Genomic DNA, 17,675 nt, shown 5'->3' on the forward strand with positions numbered 1-17,675 from the left:
AGTTTTTTACTGGTGATTTGCTAAGTATCAGAGTTCTAAACACAGATTCACTGCTATGCTCCTGAGATTTGGAAGTAGCCCACCTTCTTTTGTCCACTTGCATCTACTTTTTCCTCTTCTTCTTAAACAGTTTCTTCTTTCACTTCCAAAAGTCTGATTAAAAACATCTTTGTTATTTTCCTCCCAGAACTTCCTCTAGATTGGCAAGATATGCAAAAGTACCCAGATCAACTTGTTCACCTTGCAAACTGCTGGGATAAGTCCTACAAAACAGCAGCATGCTGTAGGCTATGCATTGCTGATCATTCCACCTATTTTTAAATCCAAGTGCCTGATTGGAATATGCAAGCTAGAGAAATTGTCTTCTAGGTACACACATGACTTGTATGCTACCAATAGTGAGACTCTCTGTGATAGACTCATGTATGATTATTTACAGAACTCTAAAATACTGTTAGCTCTGAAGGAAACTGATGAGTAACTAATTAAGTCCACAAATTTTTATAACACTACTAAAAAAAAAAAAAAAAAAAAAAAAAAAGACAAGTCAAATTTGATGTCAAATACAAGCATATAATTGCAAAGAATTTGCTTGCTGTACTTATGCAGCTAGGTATGCCAGATAAGCTGCTTTCAGATGTGCCACCACTGGCAAGCACAGAATCATTTCTGCATCTACAGGAACATTACTAGCAGAGATACAGGTGTGATCATCACACTCCACTCAGCATTTGTCAGGTCACACCTGGTGCACTGTGTCTGGTTCTGGTTCCCAGAGTTCAAAAAGACACAGACAGACTGAAGAGTGTCCAAACGAGGGCCACAAATATAATCAGAGGGCTGGAGAACCTGTCTCATGAGGAAAGGCTGAAGAGTTAGATTTTTTCACCCTGGAGAAAAGAAGACTCAGGGCAGATCTTATCACAGTGCTCCAGTACTTGAAGGGCAGACAGTACTTAATATGTGACTACAAAGAGGAAGGATCTTTTTCACAAGGATACACATGGAGAAGAAAAGGAATAATGGGTACAAACTGTACTGGAAGAGATTTCATCTTCATGTAAGAAAGTAATTTGTTACAGTGAAAACAATCAGTCACTGGAACAACCTCGCCAGAGGTATGATAGAATCCTCTTCATCAGAGGCTTTCAAGATATGAACGGGTAGGGTGCCAGATCATCTCATCTAATCTCCCTTTTCCCATTAAGGTTGTACATGATCTTTCAAAGTCCATTCCAGCCTGGGTTGTTCAATTCTATGATTGTTTATGAATTCTTGTTTTTTTGCAGATCTCTTCCTTTCTCTTTTTCATTTCTCTTTTCAAGTTTTTACTTTTTCTTTTGAGTTTTCTGTTGTATAGGCTCTACCTTATTTCTGTGTTTCACTTTTCTAGTCTTTCTCTTTCATATAATCTTCCTTTCACATTAAAATATTGTCCTCTTGTCTTCACAGTCTTAAGATAGACTCCCAGCTGTGTCAGGTTTACGTCAGTCAACCTTTAACCACAGAAGAGGAAGAAAGGCCTGGAATCAAAGCTATTTGGAAAGCTCATACCTTGCCAACTGCTTCCTTGGCTTGCCTGAGAAACATATTGGCCTTTTTGGCATACACTATCAGCTTTGAAGCCAGTCACCTGCAGAGCTATTCATTAGCTCTCAGTGTACAACTACTGATAGCCATGGGTGGGAGGCAGCTGGAGTTTGCAGAGGAATTAAAGTCAGAAGGATTACAACCCTTTCAGGGTAAGAAGACACATGAGAAAGAAATAGAGCAAATAAGCGTAAAGAGGTAAAAGATAAGTACAGCATAATAATGAATACTAATGGCATATAATTATAAAAGCTGCCTGTTGGTCAAGATCTGAAGTCCTTGACAGCAACTGCTTGCATAGTTGTGTTGCAACTGTGCTGTGTTCACATGGTCCATATCTCTGCTGGAATCTTTTGAAAGTTGCTATGCATACAGACCACTAGCTGTCCTTCCTGTCTTGGTCATTTAGAGAAGGGCGGTATAAATGTCTGTAGGAGTTATTTGCTGCTACACACAACATGCAAAAATGGTAGTAAATGTCAGCTTGGTGACCTCAAAAATTGCTAGTTACAAAAAATCTCATCTACAGATCTGGATTTTTGGTAACTGTTGATCCCTACAAAGATGTGAGGGATTTTGGCAAGATCTAAACGATGAGTTTAATGCTACTGCATTGACACCAGTTCTTTATATGTTAGATCCCAGTAATGTAGAAGGACTACTGCAGGTGGCTTTGCAGAGAGATTTTCTGAGAAAGGGATAAAAAGGCTGTCTGAAGGTGAGTCTAGTCTAACATCTCGTGGAACATAAATACTATATGATAGTAAATATCAAGAAAGACTCTTATTCACAGGGTATGACAGGCTTTTTATTGGTTTTCGGTTATATAAATTCACCACATCTAAGCCAAGTTTACTAATATTTCTGTGGATCTTAAGAAGACATTTGGTCAAACTAGTCTTTATAGCAAATTAAAAGAAACCTCTATATTCTGGATATAATGCTTGGTTTGTAAATTATGACATGTTTGTTTAACCTTTCATAGTTCCCTCATGAAATAGAATCATTTCAGTGTTGGTTGAATAATTTTTAAACTTTAGTTGGCCTCAGGATATATATTTATTTCAGTTACCTTTATACAACATGAAAACTTAGATTACTTTTAGAAGCAGCATTTGGGCTAGATAAATATAGAATATCCTGAGTTGGAAGGGACCCTTAAGGATCATCAAGTCCAATATGATGCAGTTTGGGAAAATGTATCATCTCTCTGTTTATTTCAAGGCAACCTAAATGAAATTTGCTGGGCTAATACAAATGTATACTTTTAAGCATGTTATTCTAAACTAAGTTGTTGTACATGGAAAACTCTATCTAAAATTATCTAAAAGTACCCCCTCTCCCCTTCCCCCCCGCCCCGAAAAATAAACTTTCTGTAATAGACATTAGATAAAATTCTCTAGTTGAGATTAGTATTTCACTGTGCCAGTGTTGAATAGGCAACAGCTCCCTTTCCGTTCCATGTACTAGTGATATTATGAGTCATAATCTGGTATTAGAGAAAATTTACTTTGACAGTTTCAAAGATAGATCTAACAAGGTGCTTTTTGATGATAATTTTAGCACATTTCCCCCTTTCCTCCCCTTCTCCCCACTGACTAATGATGCTCACAGTTTCCTGTCTAGCTGTTTCTACATTGTAGGAAACCATGTCAAAAGCTCTGCTAGACCTTTATCTGACTTTGGGATTCAATTTCCTTTTGATTTTAGATTTTGGATTGATCAATGGAGGAATCACAATTATGATATTTTTTCCACAAACAGAAATGATTTTGCAGACTACCCAACATTTCTTTAGTCTTTTCACCAGCTTAAGTTTACCATTGAGACTTTCATATCCCTCAACACCTTGTACCAACCAGTATCTTAATATTATTTACACTGTTCTTATTCCAAATAATTCTTCTTCTTGGGAGGAGGGGGGAGATGCAAAACTTCTAATAGTTTCAAGTTTTTCAGATGCAAAAACATGATCAGAAGGTGGACTGTTTGCTGCTGTTGCTATTGTTTGATTGTTTTTCCTGATCAGTTTACCTCTGTAAATATGTTTTTTCTACAAGAGAATCTGAGGATAATCTGTTTTATATTATTTTCTATAAATAAATTATTCTATCAGATACTGATTTTATTGTTCATGCTTATTCATATATTTATATATATTTTTGTATTTTCTAGAAGATAGAAGAGCAGTTTAAAATCCCTTCACCTTACATCTCATGATTTCATATCTCATGAATAGCTCTTAATATTTAATTGACTTTTAATTATCAGAAGTTGTCCAACAAAGGTCAAGTGCTGACTTCATGAACTAGGCAGACTAAGCAGGAATACAACTATCTTCTGGATGTTGAAAGGATCGTGAAAGAGAGAAAGTGTCATTCAACAAGGTCAAAGGTTGTTTTTTCAGAACAAAGATCCTTTAATCAGCTATAGAGATATAGGAACAAGGAACATCTTACTGTAGTGAAAACAGCTTTGTAAAAAGCGTCAGGGTTTTGATGAAAATGCAGAACTTTGGGTAGTCATAACATAAAACCTAGAAGTGATAGTGACCTATAAAAAGAAAAACATGTAGGGAAGCTGGATGGGATTATTATTATTCTTTTAAAAGAAGTAGAATCCTCATGACTCTAAAAAGAGTCGTATCTAAAAGTTTGGTGTTAGACTCTCCGGGCAAGAGGACATCCCACATCCCTTCCCTCAATCCTCTCCCCCTTTTAGACTCCTTCTTGAATCAGTTTAACAGTACTTAGTGCTATAGCAATTGTATTTTGGTGTCATTGTCTAGATCTACCCTGCTTCAGACCATTTGTGGTTTTTGAAACTGCAAACACCATACAACGGTGTTTTTGCACTATGGTCACATAAACCAGAGCCAACAAACCATACAAAAAATGGACTTCATGTGCACGGTTTTACTATACAGTGTTCTGTGCTCTTACTAGCTGTTTCACTTTGAGCATTCTAAAGAATGAAAGTGGTCAGCAATGGAATCATAAATGAGCGTTTTTGATCTGAATCATGTAAATACCAGAAATGCTAAACTACTCCAGAAAAAACTCTTCATTATCCAAGAGTGCAATAAAGGTACAATTAAGGTATGTCATGTTAATTAGCTTGGGCATCTCAATCTCAGCTTAAGTTTAAAATGATAAACTTAATGAACCATGACCAATATCTTAAACATTTTCACCAAGTAAGAAGTTATTTAAATTAAAAGAAAAGTAAAGCAAATACAGGGCCACAAACCTTCTCCTTATGGAAAGAGCAATAACATTTGGCAAGATATAAGGCCCAATTTTAAATTTGACAGTCTTGACTACAGTGGTGCTATAAATATTTGACACACAAAGGCACTAGAAAATTTATAAATATTACTGAAATCTTACACTTATGAGGGGAGTATTATACTGCTTAATGAACAGACAATACATAAAGAAGCTGAGATATAAAACAGTTAAGCAAGTTAAGCAAATTCCCAAAGCAAGTCTGTTGCAGAATGAGAACAGATCTCAATTTCACACTTTTCAGTCTGCATCTTTCTCCTAAGATCATTCTTCTTCTCCTCCTAGTTTTTGTTTACAATTTTAGTAGCTGCATTGATTAATTCCCTCACCCCTGACACAGGCTATATTCCTGCATTAAATAATGAACTTTTGCAAATAGAAGACTTTTATTAACACACACAATTGTAGAAATTAACAAAACCAGAGGAGCTTACCCAAATCCAGAAAACAATCGACAGAAGAGGAAGAAGCCATACCCCTGGACAAATGATGAAAGGAAGGCAAAGAATCCATTGACAGACATGCATATCAGGAGTGACTGTCTCCTTCCCACCTTGTCTGCCAAGCCTCCCCAGAAGAATGCCCCCACCATCATCCCAAGGTACACTATGCTACCTGTAATATACACAAAAAAAAAAAAAAAAAAGGAAAGAAAGAAAAGAAAAAAAAGATGTTGTTTTGTGAGCTACAAGACTGACCACAATTGAACACACCGAAAATAGTTGTATGTATTTGAATGATTTGGTTTCAGCCATCGTCTCTCTTTCCAAAATAAGTAATATACAGATTAATTTATCTTTTTTCAATGAGTAGAATTTGTATGCATAGCTTTGCAAAAGTACCTAGGGAGAAAGATTTCCTATTGTTTCTGTGTCATCTGCTAGCAGAAACACTGAAGCTTAATATAACTATTAAATGAGATGCCTCTAGCTAAAACAATTAAAATACAAGCAAATAAGACTGAATAAGAGAAAAAATGTTATCATTTCCCCAGCAACAGGACTACATTCAGGTTAAATACTCCAAAAATTAAAACTTTCCTTACAGAGAGAAATAGTCTGAACATTACAAGAATATAAGCAATCCTGTAGGGGATTAATCACCGGCAGTAAGATGTGCTAAGTCTAAAAGAAACTGATTATGAAACAATGGACAATTTCCATTTGAGATCTACAGAACTGAAGGTGTCCAGCTTTGTCTTTTTTCTTCCTTCTGTTTCTGCTTCACTGTATAGTTTTATTTTAAATAGTGTTGTCCCATATACAAAATAAGTAAATAAACAACAACAAATCCAACACTAAAAATAGTTTTATTTACAAAGAATTTTGAGCACAGACATGACAGTTTAGCTTTACATTAATCATACATCAGAATACATCATACATTAGAATGAGATGAGGACATATTATTTTGAGGTGATTTTTCTAAAGTTAATGTTTTAAAAGTGAAATACTTTCCAATGGAAAGTTAATCTGGAATAATTAACAACTTAACCATTGATTTCTTAGCATGTTATACATTATTTCTTTTCCAGGGACAACTCTTCCATGGGACAATGCATGAGGAAACACAACATACTGAGCAGACTGTCAGAAGCAGTAGTTCCCAAGCTTTGGGCAGGTCCAACCAGATTTATATTTTGTTTCACACACTTCCTGTTTCTTCTTCTACCCACTTGCTTTCTGAGCTTCCCAGATGAGTTTTAATTTAATTAATGGTAAGTCTTGTAAGTCTACTACTACTAAGAAGAATTTAAATATAAGGCAGTTGGAAGCAGCTAAAATATGAGTGAGCCCTTGTCCTGTGACCCTTTTCTATCAGCCATAAGAACTGACAAATTCCCCAGCTGCTCTGTTTATGGTCTCAAGAAGACTCACCTCTGCCTTGCAGAAGGTAAGTAAAACTGAGAAAAATAAATAAAATGCCTGGCCTTTGTTAACTGAACAAAGAGGTCATTCATCACTATTTCCTTGCTTGTAATTCCACATATCAATGTCTGAAGTACTAACACCTGTCTCATGCATCACAAAATGTCCCCCTGTACTCTCTAAGGTTCTGTACAAATAGTTTCCACTGTGCTGTTTCCTTATGAGACACCATGTTAAAACACTTGATACAACACACATTAAAATAAATATATATTAGCAGAGTTATACTTCAGCTAGGCAAGTATACTATTTCATTTATCATTTATTTATCATATTTATCATTCATTTTAGAACATTTATCACAACTGAATTCCTGTGTGTAGTTTCACATTGGATATTTCAGTGATATTTCAGTGATATACAAATGTTGGACTACACTCCCTGAAGGCTTTCTTATGTTTTAAGATTTTTGTAATAAAAAATGATGGTATTTATATTTCAATTATTACACAGAAAACAATAGTAAAAAGATGATCCATACCCATTAGTTTCTTGTAAATTCAAGGTCCCTACACAGTAACCTGACTGATGGTTGTCTCTGATGTTTTCTCTGAGTATTAATTTTACATTTTGAACTGTCAGTTACTGAGAAAGTTTTGTACAATCATATGGAGAAAACTCTTTTACATGTGATCTGTAAAAGGTATGTGCAGACTATCTAGTCAAAAACCATATGGAATATTCTCCTCTTCTGAGAAGCAGGTAGGCATAGTAATTTAGAAATATGAATGAGCATGAAACATCTACAGTGTATCTCAAAATTAACAGAAAAAAAATACTTAAAAGCAAAAGCCAAATTTCTATCATTTGTATTTTTTCATTCTCTGCATGATTCAGATATCTTCTGAAATGAGAGAGCAGTACTTCCACCATGTAAAATGTAATCCCATATACATTTATGTATGTATGTATAAACTTCATATACAGAAGCAATAGCCAGAGCAGATTATTTTCATAGGTCTGTTCTTATGTCAACTTCTTTATTAAAACAAAACAAAAAACAAACAAACAACAAACAAACAAACAAACAAAACGCCTATGAAAGTCTCTCATTCAAATAATGAATTCCACATGCTTCAGTTGGCTGGACTAATATCTGAATATATGAATATCTGTCACTCATCAATGTGGGCAATTTGAGGTAGTGGAAAACAACTATTCCAATAGCCATCAGTTGAAACCAATACCAGAAAATAATTTTTTTCTTTAGCTACTTTCTTAGTTAATACAGAATCATAACAGGATATTTCTAGACTGTCTTTTCCATGATTTTCTAAGGACTAGATGACAGATTCATTGTTTCTCATCATAGGAGCATCTCTTTATCTAAGCAAGACCTAAAAGCTCCTTTAGAAACTCCTTTCTCATATGGATGAGAATGTGGGTAAATTTAGAATTTGCAGAAGTCCTACAATGTTTTTGTTGTCTTTCATCTTACAGTTCAGTGCCTGAAGGACACAGACACTACAATATTCTCTTTAATTTAATGCAGACCTTTGCAGCAGACCTTTATCAGATAGTTGCTTTATTCTGATTATAAATTTTAAATACAGTACTTGGGTTATTACTGACAGTACATGCATTTTGTACATTTTCCAGTCCTAAAGATACAAAGCTTAGTCATTTTTGACATAACCACTCAACTGCTGTAAATTTCTCCTGTGGGCAGGACCACCATACCACACTTCAGGTAGGCCAGTACTCACAAGCAGTTTTGAAATTATACCCAGCAGATCTGGCACTTGTCTATATTAGTTGAAAGAACTTAGCAGAAATAGTTCAATAGCTGCAGTGACAGCAGAAATAGTTCAATAGCTGCAGTGACAGCAGATCAATTTCAGAAAGACAAATGAAATGGCTGATACAAACTCTTAAAATGAACATGACATACATAAAAGCCATTGGGCTCCCCCAGTCAACAATCTAATTTTAGAAATACTCAGCAATGACCAAAGAAATGTATTGATATTTCTATACATTGATATATCTGAAATATTTTATGCACAGAACCTTAATTTACCAAGTACCTACATTCCTCATGATGTATAGAAATATGAAAATACTCTGAGCAATTAAAAAAGTTTCCAAGTCTTGAGAGTTTAAAAATATTAACCTTTCTTTGTGATTAAAAGTCTTCTGGTCATTGTACTGTGCTTTGGCTTCTCTTATACCTACATAATTCTCCTGAATAACATTCAAAATATAGCAGTTAATAAATAATATTTGTTTCCTATCAAACATAGAACCACAGAACCAAAGAATATCCTGATTTGTAAGGGACTCACAAGGATCATCAAGTACAACTACTGGCTTCATACAGGACCACCCAAAAATCAAACCTTTTCTCTGAGAGCATTGTCCAGACACTCTTGGAACTCTGACAGGCTCAGTGCTGTGACCACTGCCCTGGGGCGCCTGTTCCAGTGCCAGACCACCCTCTTGATGAGGCATGTTTTCCAAATAACGAACCTGAACCTTCTCTACCATAAGCTCATACTTTCCCATAATATTAACTTTGAATTTTTCTCCTAATTGTCTTGCAGACCCTCCACAGTTCCTCTCTCTCACTAAGGATGTATAACCTTTTTCCATCTTGAAACTTCTGCAGCTACTAAATGTAGAAGGTAGTAAATGTAGAAGGTACTAAATATACCTGTTTCAGTGTATTTTCCCATCTTTCCTCCATTTCCTCTCTTCTGTCTCTCTTTATACAGAACTTACCTCTATTCAATGCCTATAAATATACTTCCCCTACTCTCAACATTCAAGTCATTCCTTAAGACCATTTTTTTTCCCCAGCAATATTCACAATAAGCCATAAAAATGACAAATGGAAAAGGAGAACTGTAAACAGTTGAAATAATGAATAGCCACTCAAAAAATGCAAGTAACCCGTGATATCAAAGTCCCTTCATCTACCTTTCATCATCCTCTCCTTACCAAACTTTGTAGCTTTTATCATGCCATGCCACTAATTAGAACATAAATCCCATAAGGAAAATGTTATTAATAAGTTAATTAATTAGTTTGCCTTTCATAAATCACATATTGTATTTTGCACATTTCAAAAATAGCAATTCTAAATACATAAAAATTAAATAGCCTCTTGTTGGCACACCTTGTTCCTTTCTCATTACCTTTATCACTGGTGATTAAAACAGTAATTGTATGGGTATACATACACAAACATAGATATTAATGTGACATGTCAGCTTGAGGGTGCTCATCCCTTTTTCAGCAACTACTACTGATTACAAAACTAGCTGCTTTTATTTTTCTTTTAAATAAAGCATACTAAAATAAAGGTGTGTCTAAAGAAATTAGCTCACACATCACAAGGCACACACAATATTTTCAGATCCAGTGTGATCACAGAAACATTCAAAAAAAAAAAAAAAAAAAAAAAAGTTTAATTTAAAATACAGAGACACATGCTATCTGTAACAGGTGTCTTTGATTTCCCCCATGAGCAATGAGTAATCTCAGCAAACTCCATCATCTCATCATTCAGCTATTTGGCTGAAAAGAAACTTATCCCATTCTAAACTGTATATTCTCCTCTATTGTTCTTTTACCAAGTTGTAAAATCCTGTATCTTCCTTCCACAATATAGCTTCTACATACTTCAATGATTTTTTCCATTGTACAAATGTACACAATGCACAAGTGTTTCCTCTTCAGATGAGGAGCTGTCTTTCAACATAACAGCTAACTGCCCAAGCATAAACTTTTCTAAAAGTACTTCAATTTTTATTCTAGGACACTGGTTGTTAGAAAGGACAATGTTAGAAAGGACAAAATCATCTATTAAAAGAAATTACTTAGTATGATTATTCCTTTTGCTTATGACAGCTGACAGGACTTGAGAGTGGAATTGGTTGACACCTTGTACAAATTTTGGCTACGAGGTGGCTAGAATTTTCATAAAAGGTTGTGCACAAAGCATCTTTCTGTCAACAAGTTTCTGTCAACAGTTAAAACTAACAAAGCAGCCAGCCCACAAATCCCTCAGTGTCCAGCCTCCAGCTATGGTGAATTTAAAGCAATGGGCCTGGAATCCAAGCATGGCCAGTCACCAAGATTCAGCTGTTAAACAGTATTTTACTCCTTGTATTGTCACAACATTATTACCTGGAACGACCTGTTGTAGTTCATATTCTAGTATTTGAATGGTAGGCAAACTGTCCTGAAAAAAAAGGAGTCTGTACATATGCTTCATTTGAGAAAAGAAAACCAATAAAAGTAAAGTAAGACTTCCTTGCAACAGAAAGACTCAAGCTATGGGACTCAATGGTGTTCATCTTTTGCATTAAAACACCTGTGGTAAAGTAGTGTCGTAGTTTAACTCGGCCAGCAGCTAAACACCACACAGCCGTTCGCTCACCCTCCCCCCTCCCTCTCTGGGATGGGGGAGAGAAACGGAAAGTGAAGCCTGTGAGTTGAGATAAAGACAATTTAATAAGACAGGAAAAAAAATAATAACAATAACAATAATAATAATAATAACAATGATAATAATAGTACTACTAATAATAATGTGTACAAACAAGTGATGCACAATGCAATGGCTCACCACCCGCTGACCGATGCCCAGCCTAACCCCAAGCAGTCTGGCCCCCCTCCCCTGGCTAGCCACCCCTATATATTGTTTAGCATGACGTCAGATGGTATGGAATACCTCTTTGGCTAGTTTGGGTTACCTGTCCTGGGTCTGTCCCCTCCCAGCTCTTGCTGCACCCCCAGCCTGCCCATTGGCAGGACACAGCAAGAAGCTGAGACACCCTTGGCTTAGTATAAGCACTGCTCTGCAACAATTAAAACATCAGGGTGTTATCAGCACTCTTCTCATCCTAAGCCAAAACATAGCATTCTATCAGCTACTAGGAAGAAAATTAACTCTGTTCTAACTGAAACCAGGACAAGTAGATATCTAACTAGTCTGAAGAAGGTGGTTTTTTGTTGTTGTTGTTTGTTTTGTTTGCTTGTTTTTTTATTTTGTTGTTTAAGTCATTTGTCTGAGTGAGGAACACATTTCATGGAACTAGAAAAAGTAGTAAAAAATAACTGCAAAAATAAGATTAAAGGATTTTTTTATACTTTGGAAAATATTATAAATGTCAGCCTAAGGAAGATCCAACATAACAATAACAATAAATTCTTCTTTTATCTGAGCAATGCCTGAAGTAGTGGAATAGCAAGGTATATGTATATGGACTGGTACTTTTATAAGGTTTAGATCTAAATGATTAAAGTAGCAAAACATTAACTGTTTGGCCATTTGGAGAAGATGATAGGCACTTCTTTCAAACAAATAAGCTAGCAGACCACATTAAACAAAATGAAAAATTTGCACAAGCCTTTGCAAGTTCAGAACTTCTACAGACATGATTTCCTTTATCCAAAAGCTAGTTTGTGTCCTAACTTCAGATGCTAGACGATTTTTTTTTTTTTTAACCTAACAGTATGCAATATATGAAAATCTCCATATGCCAGAACATAATGAGAGGGCACTTCTTTACTGTGAGGGTGACAGATCACTGGAACAGGTTGCCCAGAGAGGTTGTAGTCTCCTTCTCTGGAGATATCCAAAACATGACTGGATGTCATCCTGTGCAATGTGCTGTAGGTGACCTTGCTTGGCAGTGGGGTTGGACTAGATGATTTTCAGAGGTCCTTTCCAATCTCAACCATGCTGTGATTCTGTGATATCAGGCTCTTGGTTTGTTACTGCTCTGCAGACTAATCCACTCCTTCTGCATTTCCTCTCCAGACACCTGCAGACAGACTTCAATCTGCAGTTTTATAGCGTGTAGTGAAGATGCTCAATTACAATTTCATTTTGAATATTTTTGTTATTCTTTTTACTACGTGTCTGCAACAGTCAGTTCTTTCTTACCATTAAATTATTCGAATTATTTTAATAATGATCATAGTAACAGGATTTGTCTGTTTAAACTTATGAAAGATATAAAGATGAATGTAAAATGAACATTGAAGCTCTTCAGTTTCAATACAAAAGTTTATACAGTGCCAATCACAGTTTAGTGATTCTTGGATTTTGAGTGTGATTTGCAATTGAGTGACCTGTATGATTATTTCTCTAATAGTAATAATTACTTCCTAAGTGAAAAGTCATACAAGACAGATCATTTAGCTCTTTTCTTCCCCCCTCCCCTTTCTTTTTTTTTTTCCTTTTCTTTTTTTTTTTTCTTTTCTTTTTTTTTTTTTTTTTAATAAGACAATACAGATACCCTTCTCAGTCAATAAAAAAGGACAATTTATCTCTGTGACAATTAAAGGAATTTTACACTCACTGAGAGGAAGGAAAATGCTGAATGCCAGGGACATCAAAAAAATAAAAATAACAATAAAAAAGGACAACATCATCTCCTCATCTGAAACATTCTGAGTAATAGATAAATGTCAATGTTTTCTTTGAAGAAGATAACTAAGAACCATTATTTCAATCCAAACCAATTTTTAAAACTATTAACTTCTAAAAGTCTGTTTTCCTAGTATTTACACAGGAAAACAGCTCAGAGAAATGCTCTTATATATAGGCTATGAAAAAGAAGTAGTATGTATTTCATAGTCTATCCAATCGTACAACAAATACAACAAATAGTCCATCTACTGCATCAATAGAAAGAAGAAAACAAGCACAGACTACCTCCTTACACAACTTTTAAAGATACCTACAAAACATCTGAAGACAATCAGTCTGGTACCAAACCAGAAACTTCACATAAATAGAAAACAAGTGATCATATTTGGTTCACAGACAAAATGATCCTGCTCTCAAACAATATTGATGATCTGCAGTATTTGATAGAGGAAGTCAGCCATGAAAGTCAGGAAAATAGGACTGAAGGCAAAGCTAAGCAAACGAAAGATCACAGCCAGTTAATCAGTGTTGGTGGGAAACTGAAAGAAAAAGTAACAGTACAGTTCTAATCAGTTCTAATTTCAGTTGTTTGCAGTCTCTAAGGTGTTATAAAAAAAAATAAAATAAAAAATCAGCAAACCAGAAAACTCGAAGCACACATAATGCTGTGACAGGCATAAACTGATGATTGAAATTGATTATTGAAATAATCAGAGGAAAACTGTCACAAGGTACCCAAGTACTGTACCTTTAAAGAGAGAATAAGAGAAATATCATGAATGCTTGAACAGTAAAACAAATAGAACACACATAAAACAGTGAAAATATATAAAATATTAAATGGTAATTAAAGCAAACAAACAAAACAAAACAAAACAAAAAATAACATGGTTTCCAAAAGGATCAAGTTCAAATTTGCCAGAGAACTGAATTCAGAAAAGGAAGTAGATGTAGAACACACTAGGGAACCTCCAAATATATGGAAGGCAACCAGATATAAGTGAATGTGTCTCAAGGTATAGTCATAGGACAGAAAGAACATAATACAAGACAAAATTTGATGATATAAAATTTTAGATCAAAAACTTAAGTTTTTGGTAAATGGTTTTGGTAAAACATGAACGTGCTTCCCAGACAGGCACTGACATGTGTGTCAGTGTTCATGAGACATTGGGACTGCAGCTTCAATAATATGCTTTAACTTTTGGTTTTCTTTGAAGATGCCGGGTAGATGGCATCTTCATCTAGATGACTTTTGAAGTCCCCTTCAAACTGAACTATTGTATTGTATTGTGCTGTATTGCACTGTAATGTGTTGTAATGTGTTGTGTTGTGTTTTCTATTCTAAACACAGAAACTAAAATATGTTGCTGGGTCTTGCAGTATGGCTATCCAAACTCATCACCCAAGTGTGCACTTACAAAGTTCAAGGCTGAGACTGGAAAAAAATTATTTTGCTTGGGAGGAAGAGAAAAGTGAGGACAATTACATACATACGTACAAACACACATATATACATACATACACACATACACAGACACACAGACACACACACACACACACACAGACACACACACACACACACACACACAGTTTGCCCAGGAAAACAACTTGTATACATTTCCAAATCATGAATCTACTCTAGCATGTATTCACCTTGGGGGGGATTACAGAGATGAAAATTCATAGCTGGAAAGATTTTACTAAAGCTTTTCCAGTGCTATACCAGAAATATCACTCATGTAAATCAAATGTACAAAACAAATTTGCACAAATTTCATTATGATACATGTATTAATTGTTAACTTCTGCTTATGGATGTTATTGTGCCAATGACAGATTCTTAAAAAAATACAAACTACTATGAGGTGGTAATATAAATTTATTAATTCTATAACAGATTTCTCAGAATAGAAAGCAGATCAGAGCTGATCCATTTTCTTCACTAGGACCATTTACAAACTGTGTACTTGTAGTGATTATTGCAGCAAAACACAGCACACTGCTATTTTATGCTACTATTACTTGGCTAGCTAAATCAATAATGCATTATAGATTAAAAAAACAATGCACTCTTTTCCTGATACTCACAACAGAAATAATTGATCAGCACTTACATTTAGCAACACAGCAACTATAAAAACCAGCCAATATGTGGCATTTTTCTTCCCATATATGGAGCATTTTTAAAAGACAGCTATTACCAACCTGGTGATGACATGAAGCTGTTGACAGATCTCCTAGGTGAACATATGATTTTTATGCTATCTTCTTCTTTGATCCAATAGTCCCGTGTGGCATTAGGGAGAAAATCTTAACAGACAAGGCTCAGATAAAACACACCTATTTAAGCTGTTCTAATACCCCCAATTCCTGGTTGTCTTCCACTGCAACAGTGGAGGTTCCTCCAGATTTTGCTCTAATTTAGATTCTAACTTCAATGCTCTCTTCACCCAGCTCTGAATTGACACTGCCACAATAGAAATTACTGTGACTGTGCAATTTGAAACACAATTCCATGGCAATTGTGAGAATCAGAATGATTGTAAATGCTTCTTATGACTGAATGGTGCATTGCATTCGCTGCACAATCTGCCAATCTGATTAATTAAATTTCATAGAAAAAAAAAAATTACACTAAAAGTTTAAATTGCCCTCACAATCAACTACATTATCTTATTTTGTATCAAAACTTCATTTCGGCTACAAGTCTTATTGCCTGAATGTTAATTTCTTATTTGCCTAATCCTGCTTCTGACTCAAAACAGAGAGGAGTCCATGAATACCACTAATTAATAATTAGTGGTGAACTAAAAACAAAAAGCCCAAAGTATATATATCCATATTAATAACCGATCAATTCAACACAACAAATCAATATACGTGATACTAACAACTGATCAGTAAGACTACGCTCCTAGTGAAAGTATCTGTACAGCATTAATGCTAATTGTCAGTTATTTCTTCAGTGTCTAATCAGCCATTAAAGCTTCTTATTGCAACTATATTCCAGCCCTATGCAAAATATTTTCCTTGTAAATGGGAGTAAATATCTTTTTTATTTCTCTTCACTTATGCAGCAGCTGTTAGCACCTTTTTTTTCCAATGAAGTGAAAAGATTGGAGTTAAGAAAAAGAAGCTGAAAAACAAAAACAGAAACAAACCCAAAACAAACAAAAAATAAATAAAACAAACCAACCAAAAACCAAACCAAACCAAACCAAACCAAAAAACACCAACCCTCATTCACTCATTCAAAATATCTGATTTACACGGGCTTGACAAAAAAAATCCAAACCAACAAAACAAACAAACAACAAAAGACACTGGATTAATCTTAAAATGATCAGGAACTTGGATTAAGTTTAAACTCACTGTTACTAAATTAGCAAGCATCTGAAACGTCTCCCAGAGCATCTGACAAGGGACAAAATCTCCTTCAGCTAGAATACAACCAACATATTAGCAAAAAAGGGAATTCCCTTTGCTCATGATTAAACCACTTTTTGCCTTCTCATGTAGTCAATGAAATAGATTAATTAATCCAATGTCAGAATGACTAATAATAGATCAGAATAATCCTCTGTGGAATGCCAATATACCTGCAGTGATGCTGAAAAGGCTTTTCAATTATGTATTTACAATATTGCCAGTAAGCAGAGTTATACTGTTTAAATGGAAAATTGTTTAAGTTGATTGCATCCATCAGTTCATAATCTCTACTTAAAAATACTTGTTCATGGCAACTTCAAAACTAACCTTGAATTTCACTGAATTCTAGTAGATTAGGAAAATATTTGCGCACCATTAAAATGAGTAGGTCTGACAAATGCCATGCAAAATTGGAAAGAAGGAAGTGGGACTGTTAGCCAAGGAAATTTCCTTTTTCAATCACATAATGTTGATTGAGAGATAAAGACCATGTCTGTTGTCAGATGCTGTGGGAGATGCATCAGCACAATGGATAGATAAAAACATCTGTCAGCCTCATAAACTAATTTTCATCACATATTTATCTTAAGAAAATATTTATTTTTAAAAAAAAAAAAAAAAAAAAAAAAGGCAAGACCAACTTAATCGATGTAATGTGGCATTTAAAACTCTTAAATTTATTTCTCACTAACTGGAACAAAGACCAGTGGATGTTGGTTAAAAGGGTCATCAGTTTAAAAGAACTGGTGAACGATTCAATGAGCATTGTATGGTTAGTGGCATGAAAGAGGAGAAGAGTTTTATTGTTGCAAATGGCTATGAAAGTAGTGATATTCCAGATATTTAAAACAAAGCCAACTACTCTTTTAAGCAGGGGAAACAGGTGCAGACAGTGAGAACAGATGTACCCACAGGGAAAGAATTATGTCTGCAGTAAAATTCAGCCACAGTAGATGAAAAGGTTAACTGCATCCAGTACTTTTCATCAGTGACATTCACATAAACACGCTAAAGCTCTGGGATAAGTAGTTACTTCAAATCTTATACATCTCA

At 35.0% G+C, this 17,675-nt stretch overlaps 1 protein-coding gene across 2 annotated transcripts in view; it reads right to left on the reverse strand.

Annotated features, from left to right (window-relative positions):
• Positions 1 to 17,675, reverse strand: part of SV2C (synaptic vesicle glycoprotein 2C) — a 105,605-nt gene that overhangs the window by 52,682 nt on the left and 35,248 nt on the right. For both annotated transcript variants that reach the window (XM_032205476.1, XM_032205477.1), the window contains one exon: positions 5,312 to 5,492. In XM_032205476.1, the coding sequence (XP_032061367.1) occupies positions 5,312 to 5,492 (181 nt within the window). The remainder of the gene's footprint in view (positions 1 to 5,311; positions 5,493 to 17,675) is intronic.

This window comes from Aythya fuligula, chromosome Z (genome assembly GCF_009819795.1).
Source record: "Aythya fuligula isolate bAytFul2 chromosome Z, bAytFul2.pri, whole genome shotgun sequence".
Taxonomy (NCBI): domain Eukaryota; kingdom Metazoa; phylum Chordata; class Aves; order Anseriformes; family Anatidae; genus Aythya; species Aythya fuligula.